At 37.5% G+C, this 12,930-nt stretch overlaps 1 protein-coding gene across 1 annotated transcript in view; it reads left to right on the top strand.

Annotated features, from left to right (window-relative positions):
- The window catches only part of LOC127842192 (uncharacterized), a 65,634-nt gene that overhangs the window by 42,028 nt on the left and 10,676 nt on the right, over window positions 1-12,930 (top strand). Inside the window, exons 17-21 of the mRNA XM_052371551.1 lie at window positions 302-409; window positions 2,180-2,332; window positions 3,974-4,099; window positions 8,717-8,915; window positions 11,400-11,604. Of these exons, the coding sequence (XP_052227511.1) occupies window positions 302-409; window positions 2,180-2,332; window positions 3,974-4,099; window positions 8,717-8,915; window positions 11,400-11,604 (791 nt within the window). The remainder of the gene's footprint in view (window positions 1-301; window positions 410-2,179; window positions 2,333-3,973; window positions 4,100-8,716; window positions 8,916-11,399; window positions 11,605-12,930) is intronic.

Below are 12,930 nucleotides of genomic sequence, written 5' to 3' on the forward strand. Positions count from 1 at the left end.
CTTTGATAATACAGATTTTATTCCCAAACGCTTCTGTAGTTTTTGAGCCCTATTCTAGGAAAACTTGGCTTAATGCATTTGCATAAATTGTTGTCCCAGATTAGGCAGTGCAGTCTTCACAGGCTAACCGGGGACGACACTTTCCACTTACACTGGATATTTGCTAAGGACAGACCCCCTTTATACAAAAAAATCCATAAAAGTGGAATGTGTTGTCCCTGATAAGCCTGTGCAGACTGCACAGGCTGATCTGGGATGACCTGGTAAGCACACGCATTAAGCCCAGTTTTCACAATTACAGGACAAGCTGTACAAGTTCATGGAGGAGAGGTACATTGTGAAGGACATAATGCTTCTGTGTAACTATGACTTCCTGTCGGCCATTGTGGAGTATTCAGAGCAAGATAAGGTAAACACAGAGAAAGATAAGGTTTATTCAGAGCAAAATAAGGTAAAGGCAGAGCAAGATAAGGTTAACACAGAGCAAGATATGGTTAATGCAGAGCCAGAAAAGGTAAATGCAGAGCAATATTAGGTTCTTGCAGAGCAAGCTATGGTTAACGCAGAGCAAGATAAGGTAAATGCAGTGCAAGGTAAAGTAAATGCAGAGCAAGATATGGTACTGCTAATTGCAGAGCAAAATTTGGTAAACACAGAGCAAGATAAGGAAAAAACAGAGTTAGATAATGTAAACTGGAGAATATTTTGAAGCTTCTATGTAAACTTTGGGTAAAATAATGTTTTATGATTATAAAAGGTCAACATACAGGACAGAAACAGTAATTATAACTGTCTAAGGTAAAAATATCAGAATAAGGTAAACATATCAAAATAAAGTAAAGGTCACCTTTAAAGGTCAGCACTTAAATATGAGCATTATTCATCTTTTAACCAACTGCAATTTAAGCCTTATTGGGCATTTTTCATGCAACTTATGGTATGTGTTCTTCAATTAAAAACAAAGTGCAACATTTGTATCAATATCTCCAAGGTTAAGGTCATGAGCATAGATTAAGTTATCAAAATATGAACATAATAAAGTTAAGTAGGTTGTTACATAAAAATTCCAACAGCAATTTCGAAATATTTGATGCCACACATGTCCAGCCTTATGAGATGACAGATGGTGCACAATACCTGTTACCCCAAGCTTTAAAGTAAAGGTTGCACTCAATTTTTAGCTCGGCTGTTTTCGGAGAAAACCCCAGGTATTGTCATTGCCAGCTCGTCCTGTCGTGTCCGTCGTCGTGTCCGCCGTCCGCGTCGTGCTAAAACCTTAACATTTTGTCAAGTTTTTGAATATTGGCTCTAAAATCAAAGTGCTTCACCCTACAACTTTGAAACTTCATATGTAGCTGCACTTTGATGAGTTCTACATGCCACACCCAATTTTGGGTCACTAGGTCAAAGGTCAAGGTCACTGTGACCTCTAAAAAAATTAATTCTGTCAAGCTTTCATTTATTCAAAACTGCAACCACAGTCGAGCGTGGCGCCCATTATGCTCTTGTTGATTATTATAATATGAGTGGAAAATTTACCAAGGGGCTTAACTGGTTTCTGACAGTATGTGAATAGCAGCAAACCATTCAATACATTAAAGTTTTATTAAATAGAAAAGCAATCGTTTGTAACGATATGTCTCATAACTTATAAATAGTGCAATACACTGATGTCTCATAACTTATAAATAGTGTAATACACTGATGTCTCATAACTTATAAATAGTGTAATACACTGATGTCTCATAACTTATAAATAGTGTAATACACTGATGTCTCATAACTTATAAATAGTGTAATATACACTGATGTCTCATAACTTATAAATAGTGTAATACACTGATGTCTCATAACTTATAAATAGTGTAATACACTGATGTCTCATAATTTATAAATAGTGCAATACACTGATGTCTCATTACTTATAAATAGTGTAATACACTGATGTCTCATAACTTATAAATAGTGTAATACACTGATGTCTCATAACTTATAAATAGTGCAATACACTGATGTCTCATAACTTATAAATAGTGCGATACACTGATGTCTCATAACTTATAAATAGTGTAATACACTGTTGTCTCATAACTTAATAAGTGCAATACACTGCTACAAACGAACACATTTGTTTACTTTTCATACATATTAATCCAATATTATTACCGGTGATCTGCAGATAGTCCAGCTGTTTGCCCACATCCTGGTGGGTAACCTAGAGGGCGCCGTGTTCCGCTACACGATGCTGCTGTGCGACTTCATTGACGCCATCGACTGGCATGAGGTGGAAGACTTCAGGGCGTTTGCCTCTGTTGTCTATCCATTCCTAGGGGTAAGAGCCGCAGAAATACATGGGCTGCGCTCTGTGAAAAGGGGGTTTAATGCATGTGCGTAATTTCCGCTTTTATGGTACTTATCATTTACAGAATGTATCTTACTTGCAAAAATCCAGTTTAGGCAGAAAGTGTTGTCCCTGATTAGCCTGTGCGAACTGCACATCTGGGACAACACTTTATGCACATGCAATAAACCCCCTTTTCACAAAGCACAGCTCATATATGAGTTAATTTTCTGTAAAACCAATGTTATTCAATTATATAATGTCCTTTGTCTGGTATGAACTTGATATTAAAGGGTGTTTACATGGTTGTCTACCCTTTCCTTGGAGTAAATAGTCCGCAGAACTGAATGAGTTTTTGTGTGTTTAATGTAATGGAAATTTTAATGAGCCGCCCATTAAAGAACTAGGCTTAACTCATGTATGTACATGTACTTAACTGTTGTCCACTCTGCACAGGCTAATCAGAGACACGTTACTGTCTGCTTTTACATTGTTTTTGGTTTGAAGGTAGTTGTTTCTGAACAAAAATCAAGCCTTGGCAGACAGTGTCGTCCCTGATTAGCCTATGTTGACTTCAAAGGCTAAGCTGGGACAACACTTTACTTGTATGCAAGAAGCCCTGTTTTTCTGGCTCAATTTGATGATATTTTTTGTCTGGCACGAGGTTTGTGATTTTAGGGTTATTTCATTGGTTTACAAAAACCTTAAGAGTATCCCTATGTGCTGCTCATAATTTGTATGCACCCATGAAGTGGGAGGCATTAAACATTGCCCTTGCTCGCCCGTCTGTCCTCACGCCCCAAAGCTTGTGTTTAAAAAAAAAATTGTGTGAAATTTAGGGCCAAAATTCAGCCCTGTTCCTAATGTCAAAAAGTGTATATTTATCCCAAATGACAGCCTAAAATTCCTATTTGAAGGTAACGCAAAAGTATTTTTAAAAAGTATTATATAGTATTTATGATTTTTTGCAAATTGAAACATTTAGATAACCTTTCTATGCATGTCAGTAAGTTGCACTTTTGTAAGTATCATTTTGAAAACACTTAAATTTTTATGCTCATTTTTTTTGTATTTGTAAGCAGAACATTGACCACTGTAGACCACTGACTGCTGACCACTGACCACTGACCACTGTTGACCACTACCCTCTGTTGACCACTGACCACTGTTGACCACTGACCACTGTTGACCACTATGCTATGTTGACCACTGACCACTGTTGACCAATGACCAATGTTGACCACTACCCTCTGTTGACCACTGACCACTGTTGACCAATGACCAATGTTGACCACTGACCACTGTTGACCACTACCCTCTGTTGACCACTGTTGGCCACTGACTACTGTTGACCACTACCCTCTGTTGACCACTGTTGACCACTACCCTCTGTTGACCACTGTTGACCACTGCCACTGTTGACTACTACCCTCTGTTGACCACTGACCACTGTTGACCACTGCCCACTGTGGACCACTGACCACTGTTGACCACTTACCACTGTTGACCACTGACCTCTGTTGACCACTGTTGACCAATGACCACTGTTGACCACTACCCTCTGTTGACCACTGACCACTGTTGACAATTGACCACAGTTGACCACTGTTGACCACTGCCCTCTGTTGACAGGAAGATGATCTGGAGACCCTGCAGATGAACTACACGTCATTCAGCGAGAACAAGGTGTCCAAAAACATGGTGTCCCAGTTTATCATTCGTCTCATACTGAAGTACCGGGAACCGCGCATACAAGATGTGAGTGCATATTGTAGCCCGTTTGGTTTTGTTGGATGTATACATAGTGGATAGCAGAGCCTCTGAATATAGTGCGCGATTGCGCAGGCTGAGCTGGAGTTATGTTTGCTGCATATTGTATATGACCCATTTTTGCATGGTGTGGCTCATTAATAAGCATTATAGCAATGTACTGGAAGGGAACAAAGGCAGGAATAGCAACACACTGACAGTCAAATCTATATAATAGTTGGTAAAAGCTGTTTCTTAATCCATTACCACTTAGATACGTATTTTGAAGTATTTGTAGTTGTTTAGAAAGTTTAATTTAGTTTAAGACCTTTCTTACTAGATTCAAGTTTTAAAGGCTTCATTTCAAACCCTAAGATACTGATAAGCAGCAAACAGAAGCACACCTGAACAGACTGCGAGTTACTCCAGTTACTCACAGGCTGTTCTGGTTCAATGCTGTTTGCACATAGCCATTTTTCACTTTGCTTCTGAGTGGGAAAGGGTCAAGTACAGAAAGAGAAGCGAATAATCATTAAAAAGCCAGATGGCAGACAATCTGGTTAAACAAACAGTCAAGCCTTCTTTATTATTAGGGATGCAAGAGGTTACAAAAATCATTAACCGGTTAACCTTTTTTCCGTAACCGGTTATTAACCGGTTAACCGAAACACCTTAAGTAGTAAAAATGATTAATGGTACGTAAAAAATGTCAAACCGCTCGAACCGCTCTGTAGAAACAAAAGTAATTTCAAATTTGAAATCGTTTGTGTTGAAAGCATGCCAGTTTCGTAATAAAATGTATTATACAATTAATTTAAATGATTTTGTAAATGTATGCTATATATTTTATTTATTTTTCCTTTGTTAATGCATAGGAGTAAAAAATTAAAAAACTACTCAATATTCATTTTCACGTGTTATAAACTTATTTTTTGGTTGGGCCGCTTATATTACGTTTGCGTCGTATCGCTCAGAAAAATGGTGTGTTCCTTTGTTCATTCTCTTTTAATTTTTGAAACTCAAATTGGCTTAATATGGAAATGTGTTTTTCCCCTTTCAATTCGACGTAAAGTGGGTCATGTGTGTTCAACAAATTTGCATCTCTTCTTTTTTTGATAATTGCATATTTTGTTGTTTGCATTTTAACGTTTGTAGCCGAAGTAGTATCATTTGATTTTCATTATACAATTAAAAAATGTGTGAAATAAAAGACACGAATGCAAATTAAATTCATTTTGAACGAAATGAAAGTTGAATGTTTAATATTATCAGTACATTTATTTAATAGCGAAGTAATCAAGTATTATGATCTCAAATACTGATAGTTACGTATGTTTGTTAACGTACCATTACGCGCAAATTTAAAGCAATTACACAAATACTAAAGCTAACGGTTTTATTTTTATGCTCCCCCAAAAAAATTAGGGAGGAGCATATAGTCGCTGCTTCGTCTGTCCGTCCCTCTGTGTGTCCGTCCGTGCACAATTTTTGTCCGGGCTATTTCTCAGCAACTAATGACCGGAATTCAATGAAACTTTATGAGAAGCTTCACTACCAAGAGGAGATGTGCATATTATCAGCGGGGTCTGGTCGGATGATTCTTCACAGAGTTATTGCCCTTTGAAAACTTACCATTAAGTGTACATATAGTGCAATTCTTGTCCGGGCTATTTCTCAGCAACTAATGACCGGAATACAATGAAACTTTATGGGAAACTTCACTACCAAGAGGAGATGTGCATATTATCAGCGGGTTCTGGTCAGATGATTTTTCACAGAGTTATGGCCCTTTGAAATTTTATATAAAAAAATTCTTGTCCCCCAACTACTGTGCCCTCAAGGCATTTTCTTTTATCTGAATATATAGTGCAATATTGTGACAAAAAAAACCTTTGGGGAGCATCACCCATCTCCGATGGTTTCTTGTTTAAATATATTTAATTGATTTTTAATTATTAAATTAGTTTATAATTTTCTTTCTTAAATAAAACTTGCATCGGGCGGTAATGGTGGAATCGTTGGACGTAACTTATCATTATGATATTAGTTTTTGATAAACAAAACAACGTTAACTGGTCAAGATTTTAACTACGAATGCAATTCTTCATAAAATTGTTACTTATAAACACGGTATTTTTGCGAGCAATCAGCAAACATCAAAATAAGCCGTTCAATGTCTCAGCTGTTTTTTATCGCAAGTTCAATAAACGTGTCCAATACGTCTTCGCTAATAGCTCCCACTCACCACAGTTCGCTATTTTAATTTTAGCGAGTCAAAAAGCAATAGTGTCAGTTATCAAAACGTACCCCCTATTTGTTATCACAACGGTATTGATTAATTGCTTTATTACTTGACACGTTCTTTATTACAGTCGATGGTGCGGCATGTTGTTGTAGCTAGTCGCCAGCGAAAGTTGGCAGCATGTCACGCAAAAAAGTAAAATCGAACGAATTATTCCATAAAAATACATAATCAAATATTTTTTCTAGGTTAACCTTTTCCCGAAAATGTAACCGGTTAACTGGTCGTTTCGGTAGGTTAACCGGTTAACCAGTTAACCTCTTGCATCCCTATTTATTATGTAATGTTCTCGCTCCCTGAAAGATGAAGTAAAAATACTAAACCATGCAATTGAAGATACAGCCTGTGCGGAAGTAGTCTGGTTTGACCGCCTCGCTCTGTTAAAATTGGGCTTAATGCAAGTGTGTAAAATGTAACAAAGTCTCTTGGAAACTAAAATCCTGTCAAAGCAGAAAGTGTGGTCCCTGATTAGCCTGTGTGGACGGCACAAGCTATTCATGAAGGACACTTTACACACATGAATTAAACCCAGTTTTTCCAGGGTGCCTCTATTTATTTTTTTTGGTCATAAAGATGCCTTTCCAGTAACAAACAGATTGTATTTATCAGCTTTAACAGAGTGGTAGTCAAGGCTACATAAAACATTGCTCAGCTTTAACAGAGTGGTTGTCAAGGCTACATAAAACATTTCTCAGCTTTAACAGAGTGGTAGTCAAGGCTACATAAAACATTGCTCAGCTTTAACAGAGTGGTAGTCAAGGCTACATAAAACATTGCTCAGCTTTAACAGAGTGGTAGTCAAGGCTACATAAAACATTGCTCAGCTTTAACAGAGTGGTTGTCAAGGCTACATAAAACATTTCTCAGCTTTAACAGAGTGGTAGTCAAGGCTACATAAAACATTGCTCAGCTTTAACAGAGTGGTAGTCAAGGCTACATAAAACATTGCTCAGCTTTAACAGAGTGGTAGTCAAGGCTACATAAAACATTGCTCAGCTTTAACAGAGTGGTAGTCAAGGCTACATAGAACATTACTCAGCTTTAACAGAGTGGTAGTCAAGGCTACATAAAACATTGCTCAGCTTTAACAGAGTGGTAGTCAAGGCTACATAAAACATTGCTCAGCTTTAACAGAGTGGTAGTCAAGGCTACATAAAACATTGCTCAGCTTTAACAGAGTGGTAGTCAAGGCTACATAAAACATTGCTCAGCTTTAACAGAGTGGTAGTCAAGGCTACATAAAACATTGCTCAGCTTTAACAGAGTAGTAGTCAAGGCTACATAAAAAATTGCTCAGCTTTAACAGAGTGGTAGTCAAGGCTACATAAAACATTGCTCAGCTTTAACAGAGTGGTAGTCAAGGCTACATAAAACATTGCTCAGCTTTAACAGAGTGGTAGTCAATGCTACATAAAACATTGCTCAGCTTTAACAGAGTAGTAGTCAAGGCTACATAAAACATTAATATGAACCTCGCTCTGAGAAAATGTGGTGAACATCGCAATAAACAACCAACATCGCAATAAACAACTAACATCGCAATAAACAACCAACATCGCAATAAACAACCAACATCACAATAAACAACCAACATCGCAATAAACAACCAACATCGCAATAAACAACCAACATCTCAATAAACAACCAACATCACAATAAACAACCAACATCACAAAAAACAACCAACATCGCAATTAACAACCAACATCGCAATAAACAAGCAACATCACAATAAACAACCAACATCTCAATAAACAACCAACATTGCAATAAACAACCAACATCGCAATAAACAACCAACATCGCAATAAACAACCAACATATAACCAGAACAGCCTGCGATTATCTCTCAGTCTGTTCAGGTTTTATGCTGTATGCTGCTCATCAGTATCTAAAGCTTTGACGTAAAGGCTATACTTGAGTCAAGGAAGAAATGTCTTAATGTTTTTTTTAAGGGACTACAAACACCTCAAATTGTGTATCGGTGTGGTAAAGGGTAAACAGATTGGAAGTCAAACCTACATAATACATTGATATGTGCAGTGCTCTGTGAATAGGGGGTTTAATTCATGTGCGTAAAGTGTTGTCCCAGATAAGCTTGTGCAGTGTGCACATGCTAATCAGGCACAGGCTAATCAGGGACGACACTTTCCACTTAAACTGAATTTTTGCTAAGAAGAGACTTTCTTTAAACAAAGAATGTAATAAAAGCAGAAAGTGACGTCCCTGATTAGCCTAACCAAACTGCACAAGCTAATGTGGGACAACACTTTCCGCAAATGCATTAAACCCCCTTTTCACATATTCTTATTTTTCCTGCACAGATGGAGAATAGGATCATGCCGTTCCAGACGCAGCCGGAGGGCCGTCAGTCTGGTCTGACCGAGCGGGAGTTCAAGGAGGCCATCGACAACATCCTGCCGCTCACCAACGACCAGCTGAGGCGCAGGCTGTTCTTCGAGACCGAGAAAATGGTGCGCCGAGAAGGGACGCTGAACTGCGTGTCCGTCATGAGGTGTGCACGTATCCTTTGTGGGGGCAAGTTTGGGTTTGTGAGGTTTTATGTTAATCATTAGTTATATATGAGACTTATTCTTGAATAACCGAGCTTTATGCATGTGTTTGAAGTGTCCTTGCAGATTGGATTGTGTAGTCAGTACAGGCTAATTAAGAAAAAAACTTTCCGCCTAACTGGATTTTTGCTTAGAGATGACTTCCTCTAAACGAAAAACACTATAAAAGCAGGGAGTATTGTCCCTGATTATTCTGTGAGGACAGCACAGGCTAATCTGGGACGACACTTTGCATACATGCATTAAGCCCCCTTTTCACAGAGCACGGCTAAAATCTATATTCAACCAAATTCAACAAATATCCTCTATATAACTAAATTGCTATGATAGTATAAGATTCCAAACGTGTTAACACTCCAAACAAATGTTGATGACTCTATAGTGATACTTAGTGATCTAAACAACGAGATTAGAAAAAGAGAACCACCGTTTTATTATTACCCTTCATAGATACCATCATATTCTGCCTACTTGTTTTTTAAAGTCAAAACATAAGTTTCTGGAATAAAACGTGTACTTGATAAAACTAGTTTGGATAGTTAATAATTATTATGTTAATTTTGTATTTGTAAAACAAATCAAGCTATGAATTCTTTTACATTTTAAACGCATACATGTTTTAACACTACAAATTTCTGTTTGCCAACACCAACTTTCCACAACATTAGATACCAGCACACCTAATACAAACATGTTGCTCAGGATCCTCATACACCCATAATCCCACATTGACATATGAGCCATTTTCTGAGAAAACAGGGTATAATGCAGGTTCATAAAGTGACATCCAGATTTAAGTCTGTGCTGTCCGCACTTAAAAAACCCGTAGAAAAGTGAATTGGTAGATTTCTTATTAAGAAAAAAATGAAGAGGGACTTTGCATTGGTCATTTTCTGATGTAATTGTGTTAAAATTAAGGAAAACAAGATGAGTTTGTGAAACACTATGTCCCCCCCATATATTTGACATTTGACCTTGAATAATAACCTTGACCGTTCCCCACTCAAAATGTGCAGCTTCATGAGATACACATGCATGCCAAATATCATGTTGCTATCTTCAATATAATAAAAGTTATGGCAAAAACAATATGTCTCGCAGTATAGACTGGGGGACATAATTAATGTCACACAAATGATAATCATTTGCAGCACACAGGTGATATGTATAAGTTATGGAGGGGAGTTATGGACGTGAGCTAGATAATGCTGAATAACATGTTTGTCATAAGGCATGTACATACCATTTAGGTTGGCAAGAATAAAATGCATATGAGCAACCTGGGGGTCATTATTCAGGGTTTTTTTACCGGTATTCTCCCAATTTTGAATGCCCTTTTAAAAATATTGAAAACTTACGTACAAATGCTTGAAAGAAAATCAAATTGTTAAGAAGTTTAACATGTGTGTTAAATTGTATCTAATCAGTTAAATTTGTGATCAAAATGTTTAATGAAACTCAACATATAATTGTTTTTGAGAACTTAAATTACCTATGGGATAGAGCTTATATGCACTTCTAAGCAGGTTATTATTTTTGCCTCAAGTAGTTAGTGTACTACATATCTGTGTTTAGATTGGGCACATTTTCAAGTTCGCCTATATGGATTCCAAATCTTTCGATCGAAACCAGATACTTAAATTTCTCAAAATTCCCAAATCCTGCTAAATATCACTGTAGCTTTTTATGCCCCCGGATAGAATGATCGGAGGTATATTGTTTTTGGCCTGTCTGTCTGTCATTTTGTCCCAAAACATTAATCTTGGTCATAACTTTTGCAATATTGAAGATAGCAACTTCATATTTGGCATGCATGTGTATCTCATGAAGCTGCACATTTTGAGTGATAAAAGGTCAAAGTCATCCTTCAAGGTCAAAGAAATAAAACAAACATTTCAAAGCGGCGCATTAGGGGGCATTTTGTTTCTGACAAAAACATCTCTTGTTTTGTTTGAATGTGATGCCTTTGAAAATTAATGTTTTAACTGTTAGAACAAACTCTTATAAAAAAGACATTGATTTTGCAGCTATAGAATTTAAAGATAAAATAATCTGAACACACAATGCATCATTTACATGGTTCATGTATATAAAGTTTTAAAACGTAAAAAACTGATGAATTTGTATGCATCAATTGAAAATAGCATTTTTAAATTAATAATATACATTAAACTCTTTACCAAGTGTTGCCATTGCATAGTATAATTATGGTGTCCCCCTAGCGACCGTGAGGTCCCTACTTTCGGAGAGTTCTTTAGATCTTACCCAAAAACATCAAGCACTGGTTTTACTCAGAAAATGGAGGGAGCATTTAAATACGCCCAAGTAATCTTATGCAATTGAGCTTAAATAAATAGGTTTGACTAAAAACTTAAAAAACGAAAGATGAAAAAAGCTCCTGTATTCATCGTGGTCCTTAACAGACGTGACTCAGAAATTGCAAGTTACCTGGGACTTCTCAATATCACGAACGTCGTGCGGGACACGATCAATGGCAAGGTCACAGAGTGGCGTCGTAGACCAAGCAGCTCTGGGTCAGCGCGTGTGGTCCACGAGCACGAGGCTCATCTGCTGCATGATGATGATAGTAAACTGATCACTATGTCCAAGGTGAAACTCCTCTCAGCAAATATCTCAAGGTATGTGAGAATTCATTTGTGAACAATGTCACAATTGATTGCTCTTGTTTGACATTTTCAAACAGACATGTAATTATGTCTGCATAGCCAGTTAAATAAGATTGAGACTTTCTGGGAAAATGGTGTTAAATATGTGTGCGTAAAGTGTTGTCCCAGATGTCCTTGTGCTGTCTGCACAGGCTAATCAGTGACGAAACTTTTCGGCCTACTTTCTGTCTATCCATCAGTCTGTACAACACTCTCACTTGCAGGCATTGCTCCATCTGGTATGAAGTCTTGCATGTTCAATTTTTATCATCCTTTGTTAAACATTACAGAAGTTACGCTCCCTTTTTAGCTCACCTGAGCACAACGTGCTCATGGTGAGGTTTTTTGATCGCCATTTGTCCGTCGTCCGTCGTGCGTCGTCAACATTTTACCTTGTGAACACTTTAGAGGCCACTTTTATTGTCTTATCTTCATGAAATTTGGTCAGAACATTTGTCCCATTGATACCTCGACTGAGTTTGAAACTGGGTCATGCTGGGTCAAAAACTAGGTCACTAGGTCAAAAATAAGAAAAACCTTGTGAACACTGTAGAAGTCACATTTGATGCCCAATCTTCATGTTAATTTGTCAAAATGTTTGTCTTAATGATATGTTGGTTGAGTTTTAAAATGGTTCCGGTCCGTTGAAAAATATGGCTGCCAGGGGGCGGGGCAGTATTCCTTATATGGCTATAGAGAAACCTTGTGAACACTCTAGAAGTCACAATTTTTGCCCAATCATCATGAAACTTGGTCAAAACATTGATTTCATTGATATCTCGGACAAGTTCGAAAATGGTCCAGATCGGTGAAAAAACATGGCCGCCAGGGGGCAGGGCAGTTTTCCTTATATGGCTATAGTAATACCTTGTTAACACTCTAGAGGCCAAATTTATTGTCCAATCTTCATGAAATTCGGTCAGAAGGTTGGTCTCAATGATATCTTAGATGAGTTTGAAAATGGTAACGTTTGCTTGAAAAACATTGCTGCCAAGGGGCGGGGCATTTTTCCTTATATGCCTATATATGGCTAAAGTAAAACCTTGTGAACACTCTAGAGGCCACATTTATTGTCCAATCTTCATGAAATTTGGTCAGAAGATTGGTCTCAATGATATCTTGGATGAGTTCGAAAATGGTTACGTTTGCTTGAAAAACATGGCTGCCAATGGGCGGGGCATTTTTTCGTACATGGCTATATATGGCTATAGTAAAATCTTGTTAACACTCTAGAGGCCACATTTATTGCCTGATCTTCATGAAACTTGGTCAGAAGATAAATCCCAATAATATCGTGGA

Source organism: Dreissena polymorpha, chromosome 8, assembly GCF_020536995.1.
Source record: "Dreissena polymorpha isolate Duluth1 chromosome 8, UMN_Dpol_1.0, whole genome shotgun sequence".
Classification (NCBI taxonomy): Eukaryota; Metazoa; Mollusca; class Bivalvia; order Myida; family Dreissenidae; genus Dreissena; species Dreissena polymorpha.